The sequence below is a fragment of the Amblyraja radiata genome, chromosome 32, assembly GCF_010909765.2.
Source record: "Amblyraja radiata isolate CabotCenter1 chromosome 32, sAmbRad1.1.pri, whole genome shotgun sequence".
In the NCBI taxonomy this organism is placed as follows: Eukaryota; Metazoa; Chordata; class Chondrichthyes; order Rajiformes; family Rajidae; genus Amblyraja; species Amblyraja radiata.
The window spans coordinates 16324448-16342048 of record NC_045987.1 but is presented as its reverse complement, the minus strand read 5'-3'; the positions used below and the strand labels follow the sequence as shown (position 1 = coordinate 16342048).

The 17601-nt window shown below is 40.7% G+C and overlaps 1 protein-coding gene across 4 annotated transcripts in view; it reads left to right on the top strand.

Moving 5' to 3' along the window:
* LOC116991104 (dual specificity testis-specific protein kinase 2-like) overlaps positions 1-17601 on the top strand; it is a 64121-nt gene that overhangs the window by 32150 nt on the left and 14370 nt on the right. For all 4 annotated transcript variants that reach the window (XM_033049462.1, XM_033049461.1, XM_033049460.1 and 1 more), the window contains exons 3-5: positions 4471-4592; positions 9865-9913; positions 10009-10158. In XM_033049462.1, the coding sequence (XP_032905353.1) occupies positions 4471-4592; positions 9865-9913; positions 10009-10158 (321 nt within the window). The remainder of the gene's footprint in view (positions 1-4470; positions 4593-9864; positions 9914-10008; positions 10159-17601) is intronic.

The window sequence follows — 17601 nt, the reverse complement described above, 5'->3', positions numbered from 1 at the left end:
GGAATGGAGCATTTGGCCTTTTGTGCCGGTTTCATGTTTTGGCCCAATCACAGCTGACAGTCCACGTCAGTTCCCTGTTCCTGCCTTTCCCCGTATCCTGTGATCCCCTCATTATTAAGCTGTCCATCTCCTGTGGATGAAGAAATGTGCCCAAAGCATGGTCCCTAATTAGACAGTCTGCATCCCAGAACTCTGACCCCCTGGTTCTGAACTCTCCAGTGACCGTGAGCATCCTCCTTGTATCAATTCTATCTGGTCTTGTTAAAACATAGTTGGTTTCTATGAAATAGTTTCTTCTTTTGATTTCCCATAAACTTAGACTTAACCGACCCAATCTCTCCTTGTATGTCATCTGCAAACCCAGAGATATGGCATTTAATTCTCATATCCAAGTCATTGTTAATACCGAACAGCCACAGCTCAAGTACCTAACCATGCAGCACCATTCTAGTCATGGTTGCCACCTGAAAAATGATCCATTTATTCACACTCTGTTTCCTATCTTGTCAACCAGTTATTGGTAGTCAGTATATTCCCCGAATCACACATGTTCTAATTTCACGCAGTTAATCTTTTTGAACGTAGAATGCCCCCTCTCTCTACCACTGCCTGTCAAGTGATGTTTTGACCTGAAACATGAACTCTGTTTATCTTTCCATTGGATGCTGCCTGATTATTCGACTTTATCTTACACTAAATAATATACCCGTTATCCTTTATTTGTACACGGTTGACAGCTTGATTGTAATCACGTATAGTCTTCTCATTGACTGGATAGCACGCAATATAAAAGCTTTCTACTCTTCCATGGTCCACGTGACAATAATAAACATGCTGAGTTTGTTCAGCACTGTTTATTCTTATTCCAGATGTCCTCCATTTGCAGTTATTTTTTTATATGATGCTACTGAGCCTTTAAACTCTTGGTTTTTGTAAGCAGAAACCTATTCTCGGTGCTCATCTGGCTTCTATGTTTCAGCAATTATTCCCTTTGATTCTTCAGTCTGATGTCTAAGGATTCACTGCTCTTTTTAGAAAATTGTTGCCACTTTGATCTACTTTGTGTTGATCTCCTCATCTGCATTTCCCTTCATTGAGCTCTATGTCTGCTAGTGCCTGAAACCTGTGTTTTATCTGCAGAACAAAGGTTTTCAGTATTTCGGGGAATGTTTGAGTGTCAATTCTGTACCCTTTCATTTCCTTTTTGATGGATCCCAAATCCCAACCATGGACCTAGGAGTTAGCATCCCGCTTTGAAATTGGACCTTCGGCGTCCTGACCCATGGACCACAATAATAAGTGATAAAACATTCACCACGATAATTCTCAACACTGGTGCACCTCAAGGATGTTTTCCCAGCCCATTATTTACTATACGCTCACAATTGTGCGGCCAAATTCTGCTCTAATGCACCATGAAAAGCACCTTATTGGCAATTGTTCAACCCAAGAATCCAAATGCAGAGAGTTGTGGATGTAGCCCAGGCCATTAAACCAGCCTCTCCCCACCCCCACCCATTGACTCCATCTCCACCTCACACTGCCTCAGGAAAACGGCTAACATAATAAAGGATCACTTTAACTGAGTCACTCCCACTTCTCTCTCCCATTAGGCAGGTGATACAAAAGTTTGAAAGCACATACAGCCAGATTCCAAAATGGCTTCTTCCCCACTGTTATCAGACTACTGAAGGGAACTCTCCTAAGCAAAGAGATTAGTCCCGATCTCCCAATATACCTCATTGTGGACCTTACATTTGTTTTCTTTTTTTATCTGCACTTTCTCTAGAATTGTAACACTGTAGCACATTACAGCAATCTGCACTCGGGTTATTTCTTCTCTTTGCACTCCTGTAATATGTGCAAATGGTTGTACTCGTGTTTTTTTTTACTATATATCACAATATACATTCATGATTCAAATGAAGACATCAAATGTAATATCTTAATATTTGCAGACGTCACAATGGTGGTTGGGAGTTTGAGCTGTGAGGAGAGTTCCGAGTGATTTAACCAGGCTGTATGAGTGGGTAAATGGTAGATGTAGTATAATGTAGATAAATGCGAGCTTTACCCAGGCAGATTATTTAACATCCGAATATTGTGAGATGGGGAAAGGGTAAATGAAATTAAGCATGCAAGTGCAACAAACAGATAAGAAGGAAAATTGTACGCTGACTCTCGTAGTGCGAGGAATTGCTTTCAGGAGTAGGAATCTCTTACAGCTCGTCAGTGAATCTAGTCCTTGAGTCTAGAATCTAGACCATATGTTTTTATATGTCTGAAAGCATTCCAGGGGAATGTGTTTAAACAAAATCTTTTCAAACAAGCAGTATAGAAAGAAGAGAGGCACAGAGATTGAGTTTTCTTTTAACCAAAAATAGATTTATTCAAGTATTTACAATACTATGTACAATACTAAATAATTCAAAACAAATCCCATCACCATAGTACAAGTAAAACAAATATTATTAAATTACTGTTTCCCCATCCTTATTAAGGATGCATTAGAATAAAGGGGAGGTCATTTAAGACTGAGGTGAGAAAAAACTTTTCCACCTAGAGAGTTGTGAATTTATGGAATTCCCTGCCACAGAGGGCAGTGGAGGCCAAGTCGCTGGATGGATTTAAGAGAGAGTTAGATAGAGCTCTAGGGGCTAGTGGAGTCAAGGGATATGAGGAGAAGGCAGGCACGGGTTATTGATAGGGGACGATCAGCCATGATCACAATGAATGGCGGTGCTGGCTCGAAAGGCCGAATGACCTCCTCCTGCACCTATTTTATATGTTTTTATGTTTCTATTCCACTCCCCACGGTGCCCAGTGGTCCCGGTAATCCCCCAGGGTGCCCGTAGACAGCGCGTAGTACCACCGGGGCGCAGGCGTAACCCCGGAAAAGGGGCAGGCGGTCTTGGTAGTTGAAGCCACGGCCATACCATGCTGGAGTGATTACATTTAGGAATAGTCAAGGCCAGAATTGGACGAGAGCAAATGCAAACAAGTTGAAAGGCTGGAGATGATTACTGGGGTATGAGATTATGAACCTATAATGGGTTTTGAAAATATCGTTTAAACTTTTAAAACTGAGGTGTTGTTGAGCTAAAAGCCAATATTGGTAAATAGATGGGACATGAAGGGAGTTAGTGGCAGTGAGATTTCAAATGACCTCCATTTAACTGAGAGCAGACAGAGAAGGAAGTAGTTGTTGGGGGGGGGGGAAGGGGAACATGTTTGCAAAGCCTCCAAAAGTGGCCTTACCATTTTTGTGAGATGGGAAGATCAAACAAATGATTGTGAAGATGATGTGGAAATTCTGTATGGAAGTAGAAGTTAACGGAGAATGGAAGGAGGACTGGCTGACTTGAAATTCATGAAGTTATGTCACAATCTTTGAACAAATGTAAGTATCCTCTTAATAGAAATGAACTCAACATGTGAACAGAATGGGGAATTTGAAGGCATATTAATTTAGGGTCCCATCCATCCGGTTGATGGAGCAGAGAGTCTCCTCTCACCACTGTCTTTAATTCCTTAAATAAATTATGACAATTTAATGATGTTATTAAGAGAAACCACAGGATTGCTGGAGCAGCTGGTAGAAGCATTTGTGATTAATTTAGAATGGGGCCTCTTCTGTGCATATGTCAATAGTTTCTTATTGAGGCTGTTAAAATGCTCTTTATTTCAAACTGTGAGTGCTTGTTGCTAATGAAAATAAAAGTTGAATAGCTTTCAATCTGGAAGCACCATTAACCCCTAACATAATAAATATTTAAAAAATCCCTACTGTATCTTGATCATCAATTCCAATAAAATGTTATTGACCTGAAATGTTAACTCTTTCTCTACCTCAGAAGCTTGATCTGTATTTTTGCAGCATGTTCTTTTTTTACAGCCATTCCAATATTTGATGATAAGAACAAAACAACTAGGCCACTAATTATATTTATTTACACTCAACATTTCAAAATGACAGCATATTTGGACTTCTTAATTTGACTGGTTACCTATAAAATAATCTTTTAAAATTAAAATATCTAAATATTGTTTTCACATTTTCCCTCCTCTCCTTTCAGATCCAAAGTACTACCTTCGTTTCCCCTCACTTACAGAACATTATTCAGTAATGAGTGAAGCATTTAAACTTGCTCTTCTTCATTCACACTTTGCATACTAGAACAAGGATTTTTCAGTCTGACAGGTTCAAGAGTTGCAAGTTTGTTTCCCATATTCTTGCAGGTGTAGATTCCCTGCAGGGGATGCTGGCTTTTAACCAAAACCATCTTTCACCACAACTGTGTTGCTGAGTAACAAGGTTAAAACAAATACAGAAGAATGTTCATGTCCAGTGAACATGCCAATGAGTGTCTGTCCCTGGCATCGAAAAACATGGGTATAAAGTACTTTGTCAATCAACTCTTATTTCTTTAATGGGACCTATCTTATAAGTTTTATCTCATTGTACAACAGGTGACTCACAACACAACTCAAAAAATAATGGTGGTAAAAATTTACAAGAAGGACGTTGACCAAGATGTCATTGTACGCGAGATTAGTCTTCTCCAGAAACTCTCTCATCCTAACATTGTCAGGTAAAAGTGTGTTAATTTTTTTGCAACTATCCTGATGATTTATTACAAAGTTTAGTAATGGAGATTGAATTTTATAATTGCCATTTTTTTAATGCAATCAAATCTGCTTGTCTCAGAAGTTGCTAAACAAACATAATTGGATTTCATTTGTTTTTAAGTTGTTATATTATTGATGATGTTGAAAATTGCTCATGTTCAGTTGCTGTAGCAGATATTTACATACAACCTGTAAGCTTGTGGGACCAATTGAATGGATTTTAAGGAGTCGGTATTTAAGATTCAGGGACAATTATTTCCCAGCTGTTATCAGGCTTCCCTTCTCACCAGCTAGAGTGCGGTCCCGCCCTCCAATCTACCTCATTAGACCTTCGAACTATCTTTAATCAGACATTATTGGACTTTATCTTGCTCTAAACGTTATACTGTCCTGTGTCTGCGCACTATGGACGGTTTGAGTGTATTCATGCATAGGCTTTTCTTTGACTAGATAGCACACAACAAAAAGCCTTTCACTATACTTCGGTACACATGACAATAATAAATACAATACAATACAATTCAATTTATTGTCATTATAAAAGTAAACTAAACTAAACTAATTTAAACTGGAAATTATTGACAGGTTCCTTTTCCTGAAGAACATTAGTTATTTGTTGCACCTAATTTCACAATATGCTGATTAATTTACAGAGTAACATTATTACCATCTTCTTAATATCTCGGAGTCTTATAAAGCAGAAAATGTTAGAAACCTTCAGCAGGTCAGGCAATGCCGTGGAGCAAGGAAAACAAAGCTGGTGTTTCAAGTCAGCGACCTTTAATCAGATTGATTATTTTTAGAAATTTCTGCTTTTGTTTCAGACTTTTTTTCCGGCAACTGCAGTTTTCTCCTTTATAATTATCTTTTCAATTTCTACATGCCTTCAATCAGTACAGATGTACATCTCTTGTGCTTATTACATAATTCCAAAGTAACAAAGGCGGAATGATTACTTCACATTGGTGTTTTCTGATCCTGATTGTAAAAGCCACCTCCCTTGGCAGATGCATGCTCATTTATAAAAAATTCCTACTGTCGTTGACATGCAATTGGATTTTAATAGAATGTACCTGAAATTTGTCATTTATATACTGCACGAATTATAACCTAAAGTGTGCAGATATACATATTTCTTTCCAGAAGTGAAGAGATTAAGATTTTTTTTTAAGGGGATTGGGAACTTTGAAGAATAAAATATGATGTATTCAACTTCTTGTTATTAGGTGCTTGCAAATTCTGCTTATCAAACCTTTTAAGTTATTGTAAATGGTTTGTAGTTTAAGAAGGGGGTGGGTTTTTTTTGCCGGTGTACAGGGTCTTCTTGAGGCCATGTAGTCATAATGTTATACAGCAAGAAAACAGGCCCTTCTGCCCAACTTGACCATGCCAACCAACGTGCCTACCTGAACTAATCCCATTTGCCTGCATTTGACCCATTTTTCTCGAAATATTTCCTGTCCATACATCTGTCCAAATATTGTTTAAAACATTGTAATTGTTCCCACCTCTAACATTTCCATGGCAGCTTGTTCCCCGTGCCCTCAAACCTTGTTTGCCCCTTGGGTCCCCTTTTAATCTTTCCCTTCTTACCTTAAGCTCTAGTTTTAGACTCCCCTAACCTTAGAAACAAATTACACTTATCGTCCCTTCCTATGCTAATAATTTTATAAAGATCAATAACATTGTCCTTCAGCTTCCTTTACTCCAGGGAAAACAGTCAGATCATTTTCCAATCTCTCCTTGTAACTTAAGCCCTCCTGTCATGGCTACCATTATTGTAAATCTCTTTTGCATCCTCTCTTAACCACATCCTTCCTTTAGCAGTGTCCAGGACTGCGCATAATACTCCGAGTGTCAGCAAAATCTCCTACAGCTGTAACATGACATTCCACTTTTTGTACTCTATATCCCACCAATAAAGGCAGGTTTACCACACACTGCCACCACCTCTCTAATTACCGTGTGTTGCCACTTTCAAGGAACCATGAACCTGTACCACTTGGTCTCTCTTTTCTACCATACTCCCAGGGCCCTCCCATTCGTTATCATATCCAGTGCTGGTTTAACTTAAAAATAGTCTGAGTTGAATTCCATCTGTCATTTCTTTGCCTGCTTTCACAGTTAGTCTAGAGCACGTTGTAACTTAAGACAACCTTCACTGTCCATCATACTACCAATGCTGGTGTTGATCGCAAACTTACTAATCATGCCACTTACTATATATACGTGTGTGTGTGTGTGTGTATGAAAACAACAGGAGACCCAAAACCAATCCCTGTGGCACACCACTTGTCACAGGCCTCCAATCTGCAAAACAACCTCCACTACCACCATCTGACTCTTACCATCAAGTCAATTGTGTGTCCAATTAACTCGCTCAAACTGGACCCAATGTGGTCTAACCAAAACCAGCCTACCATGCGGCACTCTGTCAAAGGTTTTGCTAAAGTCTATGTACACAATATCTACTGCCCTGACCTAATCAGTTATTTAGGTTACCAAGCTTTGAGATCTGGGTCTCTGCGCATCCCTCTGCAATTGGATCCTCGACTTCCTCATCCACAGACCACAGTCTGTCTGTATTGGTGGAAATGTGTCATCCTCGATAGCAATCAGCACGGGAGCACCTCAAGGCTGCGTGCTCACTCTGTACTCATGACTGCGTAGCTGGACATAGTACGAACTCCATCATCAAGTTCACCATTGTTGTGGTACGAATCACTGATGGGGACGAGTCAGAGTATAGAAGTGAGATCGACCGATTGACCAAATGGTGCCAGCACAATAACCTGGCTCTCAACACCAGCAAAACCAAGGAACTGATTGTGGACTTTGGAAGGGGTAGGATAAGGACCCACAATCCTGTTTATATCAGGAATATCAGGTGGAAAGGGTCAAGAACTTCAAATTCCTGGGCATGCATATTTCCAAAGATCTTTCCTGGTTCCAGCACAATGATGCAATTATAAAGAAAGTACATCAGCGCCTCTACTTCCTGAGAAGATTACGGAGAGTCGGTATGTCAAAGAGGACTCTCTCAAACTTCTACAGGTGCACAGTAGAGAGCATGCTGACTGGTTGCATCGTGGCTTGGTTGAGCGTCCAGGAGCGGAAAAGAATGCAGAAAGTTGTGACCACTGCCCAGTCCATCATCGGCTCTGACCTTCCCACCATCGAAGGGATCTATCGCAGTCGCTGCCTCAAAAAGGCTACCAGCCTCATCAAGGACCCACACCATCCTGGCCACAAACTAATCTCTCCGCTGCCATCAGGTAGAAGGTACAGGAGCCTGAAATCTGTTACATCCAGGTTCATGAACAGCTTCTTCCCCACAGCCATCAGGCTATTAAACTCGCCATCACTTTTGCACTTTATCTGGTTATTTATGTGTATATATATGGTCTATGCTATATAGACACACTGAACTGTTCTGTATTTATGCTTACTATATTCTGTTGTGCTGCAGCAAGCAATAATTTCATTGTCCTATCTGGGACACATGACAATAAACTCTCTTGACTTGACTAATACTTCAAAAAGCTCAAACAAATTTGTGAGACACGATTTTATTTATTTGTTATCCCACGCACAAACCCGTACTGGCTCTCCCTAATCAGTCTTTGCCTTTCCAGATGCAGATCGATTGAGTTTCTCAGATTCCCCTCCAGTAACTTTCCCACCACTAATGTTGAGAATCTAACTCTCCAGCCATTATGGTTGGTTCAGACAGGCTTCAGTTTTACCTTCCATCATATCTGAGTTGAATAACAAATGAAAATCCCTTGTCCCAACAGTAAGAAGATAACTTTTGTTTAGAAATCCTATTAAAATGATATATGGTTAAAAAGCTGAATGTGAGTTTTAAAGGCTGGCAGTTGCTATTGTCCCTGTTCAATGAAAAAAACGATTTTTCTTGTGAAGCCATAGCAAGCTGACACATAGATGGAAAACTTGACACTTTATAAACTTAGTGATAGATGTGTATATCATCACACACATAATAACATTGTAGAAAATAGCATTGATGTAAAATACATCATACTCCATGAAGTGGCAATTCTGATGGGTCTGATAATTTTACAGCCCTTTTGCAAAATAACTTAAAAGTAATGCAATGCCAGTACTTATTCACGACTTTCCAAACAGGCAGCTGAGCATATGAGATGTCAATTTTCATGTTAATCCTTTGACCTAAAATTTATCGTGTTTGGAACTGTGCCCAGAGTGAAATATCAGTGGATTAATAGAATTGTGATTTGAAACTGCAGAGACTAAGAATGTTGTATTAGTAACAAATGGGTATTCAATTGCAAATGACTAGTCTTTTAAAACCAATCTCTCTAACCAAATCATTTTCTCTGATTGAATATTGCACTTTTAAAATCATTACAAATTCCTTTATGTGACATTATGGTACCAAAGTAACCAGGACACCCACAACATGGTGAAAGCTCATTAAGTTGCTTAGGAAAGAACATAAACACCTCTAAGCAAGACCATTTAAATATTTCACCTCCAGGAGATTGATCAATAGGGAACAGGATGCTTGCCTGATTCACTGTAACTGCAAAAAGAAAGACTACGTGACTGTGAAATGGAGGGTTGAGGCTTGCAGGTGACTTGAGTGATCCCCTTTGTAACTAGGATTCCCCATTTGGCAATGGAATTGCTAACCTTCTTGCAAAGCTTTTAACGCAAACTATCACATCAAAATGATATTCAGACGTTTAAAAGCAACATTTTAAAACTTGTATGCTTTGAATTTGCTCTTTATTTGTTGAATGATTCTCTGTTCCTGATTCGAATAAACAAATCTAATAACTTTGTTTTCTTTGCCTTGGAAAAATCACCCTGACTGGCATTGCCAAGGAACCAATCAAGTATAGGGCCTAAGTGAACAGTCTGAATTTCCATCTAAGATTTCATAGTTGAGCTAGATACTGGTGTGCAGCCACTAAATAACATGCACAAACATTGGAAAGTTGCAGCTGTATCAGGAACCTAGATGACGAGTGCACCATAGAGCACCAAGGAATGATGATAAAGGGAGAGCTGGGGATCGAAATGCATAGTTCCCTGATAGTGGAATAGCGTGGTGAGGAAGGCATTTGGGTATGCTTACCTTCAAAGGTTATGGCATAGAGTACAAAAGTTGGGACATTAAGGTGTAACTTGTCACAAGTATGTGAAGGAATCTACTGTATAAAATACATTTTCTGTTGACTTTTTCAGATATCTCGGGGTGTGTGTTAAAGAAGATAAACTCTATCCTATGCTTGAGGTAAATATTTATTTATTTCAAAACTCCAATGCAGAGACGAGACACAAATTGGTTCATTTATATTTGTAAATGTTTGCAAATGCCCTGATTCACAGTACATTAATGGTGGATGCCTGGAAGAACTGCTGGCCAATAAAGAAGTTAACCTGACCTGGAAGGATAAAGTGGACCTTGCATCAGACATTACACGAGGAATGGTGTACCTCCACTCAAAGAATATCTATCATAGAGACTTAAACTCCAAGGTAAGATGCAGATTGAAACATAGAAAAATAGGTGCAGGAGTAGGCCATTCGGTCTGTCGAGCCAATCGATCATGGCTGATCATTCAAAATCAGTACCCCATTCCTACTTTTTCCCCATATCCTTTGATTCCTTTAGCCTTAAGAGCTAAGTCTAACTCTCTCTTGAATTGGCCTCCACTGCCTTCTGTGGCAGAGAATTCCACAGATTCACAACTCTCTGGGTGAAAAAGTGGAAGTGGATATTCAACTTTGTATAATATAATATGTTGAACACTCAGCAGCTTAGTACCCTCATTGCAATTCATTTCCATCAGTTTCAATGTTACACTCAGTTCACATATGTGACAGGCTGAACTTTAATAGGAGTAAAAATATATTCCCAGAAATATTTCAAAATGTAAAACAAAACCGCAGAGGACACTGAAGCAATTTTAGATTACCTTAGCATACCTTTCTCCATCATAGCCATTCCCTTCCATGGAATGGCTGGAATTGCTGAACCTGCACCAGGTCCAACCTTGTGCTGTTTCAATAGGCAGCTTTGCCTGTGTAACTTAAGGGCCTGTCCCACTTGGGCGTCATTTGCGCATCACGCAGGTGGCGCGCGAGGATTTTGAGAATCCAAAAACTACCTACACCGCCACGTCTCATCACGCACCATGCGCGCGTAATGCATGCCCAAGTGGGACAGGCCCTTTAAGTGCTGGGAAAATGCAGTGTTGATTATGCTCAGGTTGGCACAGTACTCAGCTGCTTGGAAGGTTGTAGATTGCCTGGGCATCTTGAGAATAAGAGCCAGGAAGACACGATGCAGCTTTTTAGGGCTGGTTTGGCTGCATTTGGAGTATTGCAGGCATTTCTGGTTGTCCAATTATAGAAGGGATGTGGAGGCTTTAAAAAGGTTTCAGAGGAGATTTACCAGAATAATGCATGGATTAGGGAGTATTAGCTACAGTGAGAGGTTGGAAAGACTAGGATTGTTTTCTCTGGAATGCCGGAGCTTGCGGGGAAACCTGATAGAAGTATATAAAATTATGAGAGGCATAGATAGGGTAGATAGTCGGAACCTTTCTTCCAAGGTAGAAAAATCAAATATTAAAAGGCATAACTTTAAGGTTAGAGAGGCAACTTTTTAAAGACATATGCAGGGTATGTTTTTTACATGGAGGGTGGTGAGTGCCAGGACCATGCTGCTTGGGTGGTGGTTAAGGCAGGTAAGATTGTGGCATTTAAGAAACTTATGGAAAGGCATATGGATATGCAGGGAATAGAAGGTTATGGATTGCATGCAGGCATATAATCCTCCAACAATTTAGCCACATCCAACGAGATCCCACTTCTGGCCACATCTTCGCATCTCCACCCCTTTCTGCTTTCCGCCGAGACCGTTCCCTCCGAAATTCCCTGGTCAACTCATCACTTCCCACCCAAACCACCCTCTCCCCAGGTACTTTCTCCTGCAACTGCAGGAGATGCAACACCTGTCCCTATACCTCCCCCCTCGACTCCATCCAAGGACCTAAACAGTCTTTCCAGGTGAGGCAGAGGTTCACTTGCAACTCCTCCTCCAACTTCATCTACTGTATCCGCCGTTCCAGGGGTCAACTTCTCGACATCGGCGAGACCAAGTGCAGGCTCACCGATCGTTGACACCTCCGCTCAGTCCGTCTTAAACTACCTAATCTCCCGGTGGCTCAGCACTTCAACTCCCCCTCCCATTCCCAATGTGACTTTTCTGTCCTGGGCCCCCTCCATTGTCAGAGTGAGGCCCAGCGCAAATTGGAGGAACAGCACCTCATATTTCACTTGGGTAGTTTACACCCCAACGGTATGAACATTGACTTCTCAAACTTCAAATAGCCCTTGCTTTCTCTCTCCATTACCTTTCTTTCCCAGTTCTCCCACTAGTCTTACTGTTTCTGTCTACATTCTATCTTTGTCCCGCCCCCTCCCCTGACATCAGTCTGAAGAAGGGTCTCGACCCAAATCATCACCCATTCCTTCTCTCCAGAGATGATGCCTCAACTGCTGAGTTACTCCAGCATTTTGTGTCTACCTTCGATTTAAACCAGCACCTGCAGTTCTTTCTTACATATGTAAGAGTTGCACTTGACATCCTGTTTGCTACAGACATTGCGAGTCATGGCCTGTTCTTGTGCTGTACCATGTTCTATGTCTCAAACCTTTGCGCAGTTACACAGGTAAAAGCAGGCAGCTGTGTGCACAATTTCTGGTTATTTCGCAGAAATTTGGAGCCAAGGTTGTTTTCCATCATTGTTTTGAAGGTTATTAATTATCAGAAAAATAATTGAGAACTTTTTTTTAAAGTAAAGTTCCTATTTCACAGTTGCTTTAAAAGAATGATTTGGCAGCATGGTTCATTTTATTGTTATTTCATTTCAGGGACTGAGGTTTGAATCTAGGCAACAATATTGTCTTTTGGATGTATTAGTCCAAAGTGATTGGATGGTCTCAAAGCAGTTTGTAGTTTAGGCAATGTTCATTCTTCAAAGTTCAGAGTCAAATATTTGACTTGGACCTCAGATGCTGCTGAGGGAATGGAAACATCATTATTAAATCAGCATGTGAGAGTTTTTAATAAAATTATATTTAATATTGCAAATAAAAAACAGGCATTGAGATTGTTTATTGTCATATTCTGGGATTAAATGCATTTGTCTCAAAATTACTTTGCTATTTTGTGTATGAAGGCATAAAAATGAATTTACAGTAACAACGCAAGTACAATAATAAAACTTATTGAATATAGTCACAAAAAGCTGGACAAGCAGCCTCTCTGGAGAGAAGGAATGGGTGACGTTTCGGGTCGATACCCTTCTTCCGTCTTGATCCGAAAAGTCACCCATTCCTGGTCTCCAGAGATGCTGCTTGGCCTGCTGAACTACTCCAGCTTTTTGTGTTTATCTTCGGTCAAAACCAGCATCCGCAGTTCCCTCCTACGCAATTGGATGGAATTAACTGGACTTGCTGGAAATCTGATAAAAAATGGAAATTGTCAAGGCATTATGCCTTCTTTCAAATGTAGAATGAATTAAAAGTTTAATATGAGTGCAATTTCTGAATGGAAACATTGTGGGATGTTGAACAGACATTTTGTTCAAAGCGATAGTTGCCCAAATATAACTAATCATCACTAAAAAGTGAACATATTTAAATATTAATAAGCTTCCTGTAAAATATTTATAAACATTCTGTTCAATTTTCATTTAGCTATAAATGAATAATGTGCTCCATTGAGTCTGATAAAGACTATTTCCTTTATATTATGTATTGTGTGGGCGGCATGTGAAAGGATTCACATTTCAGTTTTCCACAATTGAGCCGCTTTTATTCATTCTCCATCTCTGTTTTATTTGAAAGGTATTATTTGAATGGCTTTGTGCTCTGAGGATTGATAGCTTCTGATATCGCAAACGCCCACTTGTCTTCATGTGATGTTATAAAAGATTGTTAAATCATTCTCCAAGAAAACAATACCCTCTTCCAAATTATACAGTGCTCTTACACGCTTTAGACTTTACTTTAGATTTTAGAGATACAGCGCAGAAACAGGCTCTTCGGCCCACTGAATCTGCGTCAACCAGCAGTCACCTCGTACACTAGCACCATCTTGCACAAGAGGGACAATTTACAATTTTAACCAAAGCTAATTAACCTACAAACATGCACGTCTTTAGAGTGGTGGGAGGAAACCGGAGCACCCGTTGAAAACCCACGTGTCACAGGGAAAATGTATAAACTCTGTACCGAGACACCCTTAGGCAGGATTGAACCTGGGACTCTGGTGCTGCAAGGCAGCAACTCTACCGCTATGCCGCCAAAACCTAAATGGTTTACTACCCTCGTCATGAAAAAATGTTATATTTATCTCCATTCTAAAGCGGCCTTTTCACGGGGCGACTTGACGCAAGAGTTAACCGGAGTTTAACATCGTGGGAACCTCGTGCGATAACAGTGCGGCATTCGTGGACCACCGTGGACCACCGTAGCGCTAACGGCAGGTCATCGTGTAACTTGGTCACTCGGGAGAAAATTCAAGAAAGTTTGAATTTCTCCAAGATTGACTTGTACACTTGTGGTTGAGTATTGCAACATTGTATGAACATAGTGGCCAGTGCGATATCCGTGCGATATCCGTAATAACTCTTGCGGGTACCGTGGGAACTCCTGCGAACGGTGAACCCGGAAGCTGGACAGAGGGAACAGAAGGTGAGTAAAAATTATCTTATGTGGGATTGAATTTAAAAAATAAATAAAAATAAAGATTTGCATCCGCATATGGACATCAACTTATTCATGTTATGTTAATGAGATTCAAGAAAATAACTATAATCTTTAAAAGGGACTTTAAAAGGGACTTTACTGAAAGGTTACGCATTTTTATGGTCCGTGAGAATTTTTCACATGTACTTCTTTGAGAGATACAGGTCGGAGTCCTCGGGTCCAGGGGTCCGGAACGCTACCAATCAATGTTGTACAGAGACCCGTGTAAGGAGTGAACTGTACATGCTGGTTTAAACCGAAGACAGACACAAAAAGCTGGAGTAACTCAGCGAGTCAAGCAGCATCTCTGGAGAAAAAAAGCTGATGTTTCGGGACGAGACACATCTTCAGACTCAATTCCGATTAGGCTGTCTGAAGAAGGGTTCCGGTGTTGGGGGAGTCCAGAACCAGGGTCCCAGTTTTACAGTCTACCGTGGGAACTATTTAACTCAGTAAAGTAAAGTAGCCTTTATTGTCATATCAGCGCACAGGCAGCAGTTGACTGTTGCTCTATTCAGTTTCCCAGGGGGTCGGGACGGGACTGGAGTTGGGAGAGAAAGGTGGGGGAGTCGAGGGAGAGGAGGGGGAGACAGATGGGGGTGTCTTCATTTACTGACGGCGGGTGTCTGTCACTGAAACAGGCAGGTGAGATTTCACATCCACCTTGTGTGTGCCTCTCTCTCTCTCTCCCTCCCTCTTACACAGGCTGAGAGACTCTGCCTCTGAGTGTACGTCTCTTTCTCCCCCTCTCCCACACACAGTAAGACCGAGGTACTGTGCTCAGTCCATCTGTGTCTCCCACATACACAGTAAAATATGTCTCCAAATGAGCCAATTCAACCAAGGGAGGATATATATAGTGTGTGAAAAAAAAAGTTACATCATTTGTGTTACGTGTAGTTCACGATGTTCATTCAAGATTTAACGGGAAAGCTCGGGAAACGGACAAGTCACTCGCACAAATAGCAGAAATGCCGAGTACCGTGGGAACTCTTTATCTACCCCCGTTATATCGTGCGAGACTCGTGCTGGACCACGACCTCTTCACTCTGGTGACATCTTGCGTCAACTCGCCCCGTGAAAAGGCCGCTTAAGTGGCCTACCCCTTGTTCTCAATGAATACAACCTGGTTACTGACTGTAGGCCCATTGCTGTAGTATTCACCACCTGCAAATTGCACTGCAGTCAATCTCTAGGCCAATCAAGCAGCACCTCCCAACCCATGCCTTCAAGAAGGATAAGGGCAGCAGATGGGAGGGAATGCCACTGCCTGCTGTGTACCTGCAAGTCAGAAGCCATCCTGGCGTAGAAAAGTATTATAACTCCTTCATTGATGATAGGTCTAATTCCTGAAATGCCTTGCTCAAAACAAGGTGGGAGCATCTTAACAAGATGGATTTCCACGGTTTAGAAAGTAATGTGCTGCCATCTTAAAAGCAAATCATGATGTGTAGTAAATGCGAACCTTGCCAGCTATGTGCACAATCTGAAAAATGAATAAAGTGCAGCCCACTATTACCAACAATAGATACAGGAGAGGGTGCAGAGGGAAGGAACATGGTTTTACCCCAATATAATGGGGATAAATTGGTAGGAATTTTGAGTAACTCAAGCCCCATAATAGATTCAAGTTGTTGGCGGGAGTGATTAAAATGGTAATGTGATAAACAAAAACAATCACTTATGTATAATTTATTATTGTCATGTGTACCGTGGTACAATGAAATGCTTCTGTTTGCATGCTATCCAGTCACTTCAACATATCAAAGAAATATAAATTGGGAAGACCATTTTGAATTCATGATAAAATTCATTTGATATTTTATGAACGACTGTCAACGGAAAAAGTAAAAAAAAAACGAGAAGTGGCAAAAATATCCATAGTGTATGATTACCTTTATAATGAGAGAGTTAGTATGTTAGGCAATGAGCTTTAATGAGACAGGACTTCTTAACGTTTCTTGAACTTCCTTAGATCACTGCACAAGAACATTAAGTCACCGAGCTGACAAGAGGTGCAAATACCAAGCTAATTAAAAAAATAATTTAATTGGATCTCATCTTTAATTCTTAAAAGAAAATCAGTAAATTCCACATTTAAACTTTAGGTGTTGTTTATTCTTCTACATGATATAAAATCTATTTATTAATCTGATTTAATTTTGCATTTGGCATTATGCATCTGGTTATGCGTTCATTTTTCAGAATCTGGATGTCACTGGCAAGGCCATTTATTGCCCATTCCTAATTGCCCTTAAGAAGTTGGTGATAAGCTGCCTCATTGAACCACTACAGTCCTTCCAGTGAAGATTTTCGCACAGTTATTGTGCACCACGGCAGTGTTCACAATGAATGATCGGGATATCTTTCCAAATCAAGAACGTGTTGTCCTTTGAATTTGGAGCTTGCAGTTGGTCTTCCCTGCTTGTGGTGTTGGGGTGTCAGCTAAGTTTTCTTGTTTGGTCTGGATGGTGTTGAGTTCTTTGAGAATTGTCAGAGCTGCACTCATCGAGGCGAATGGAGAGTATTCCATCTCACTCCACTTGTGCCTTGTAAATTATGGAAAGACATTGGACTGTCACGGGATTTCCGGCCTCCGTCCTGCTCTTGTAGGCACAGTATTTATGTGGCTGGCCTGGTCAAGGTTTATGGCCATTGGTGATCCCCAGGATATTGATGGTAGGAAACTCTTCCACTTGTCCAAATGGAATTTTGAACATTGCGCAATCATCAATGAACATCACTTTTTCCAACCTTATGAGGGAAGGAAGCACATTGATAAAGCAATTGAAAATGGTTCCTCAGTGATGATCTATGGCTGAAATGATTGAACTCCCAAAAAACTCCAATCTTTTTTCCTTGTGCCTGGAATGACTCTGCCACTGGAGTGTTTTCCCTTTGCTCTCCATTAGTTTTGCCAGGGCATCTTGATGCCTCATTGCTTTGTTGTCGAGGGCAATAGCCCTCACTTTACTTCTGGAATTCATCTCTTGGGTTTAAGGCTGTGATTCGAATTGGAGCCAAGTGACCTTGGTGAAACTTGGATTGGGCATCAGTGACTAGGTTATTAATGAGGAGGTGCTCCTTGAAAGCACAGTTGATGACCATTTCCATCACGTTGCTGATGATCAAGAGTAGGCTGACCAGTGATGATAAGCT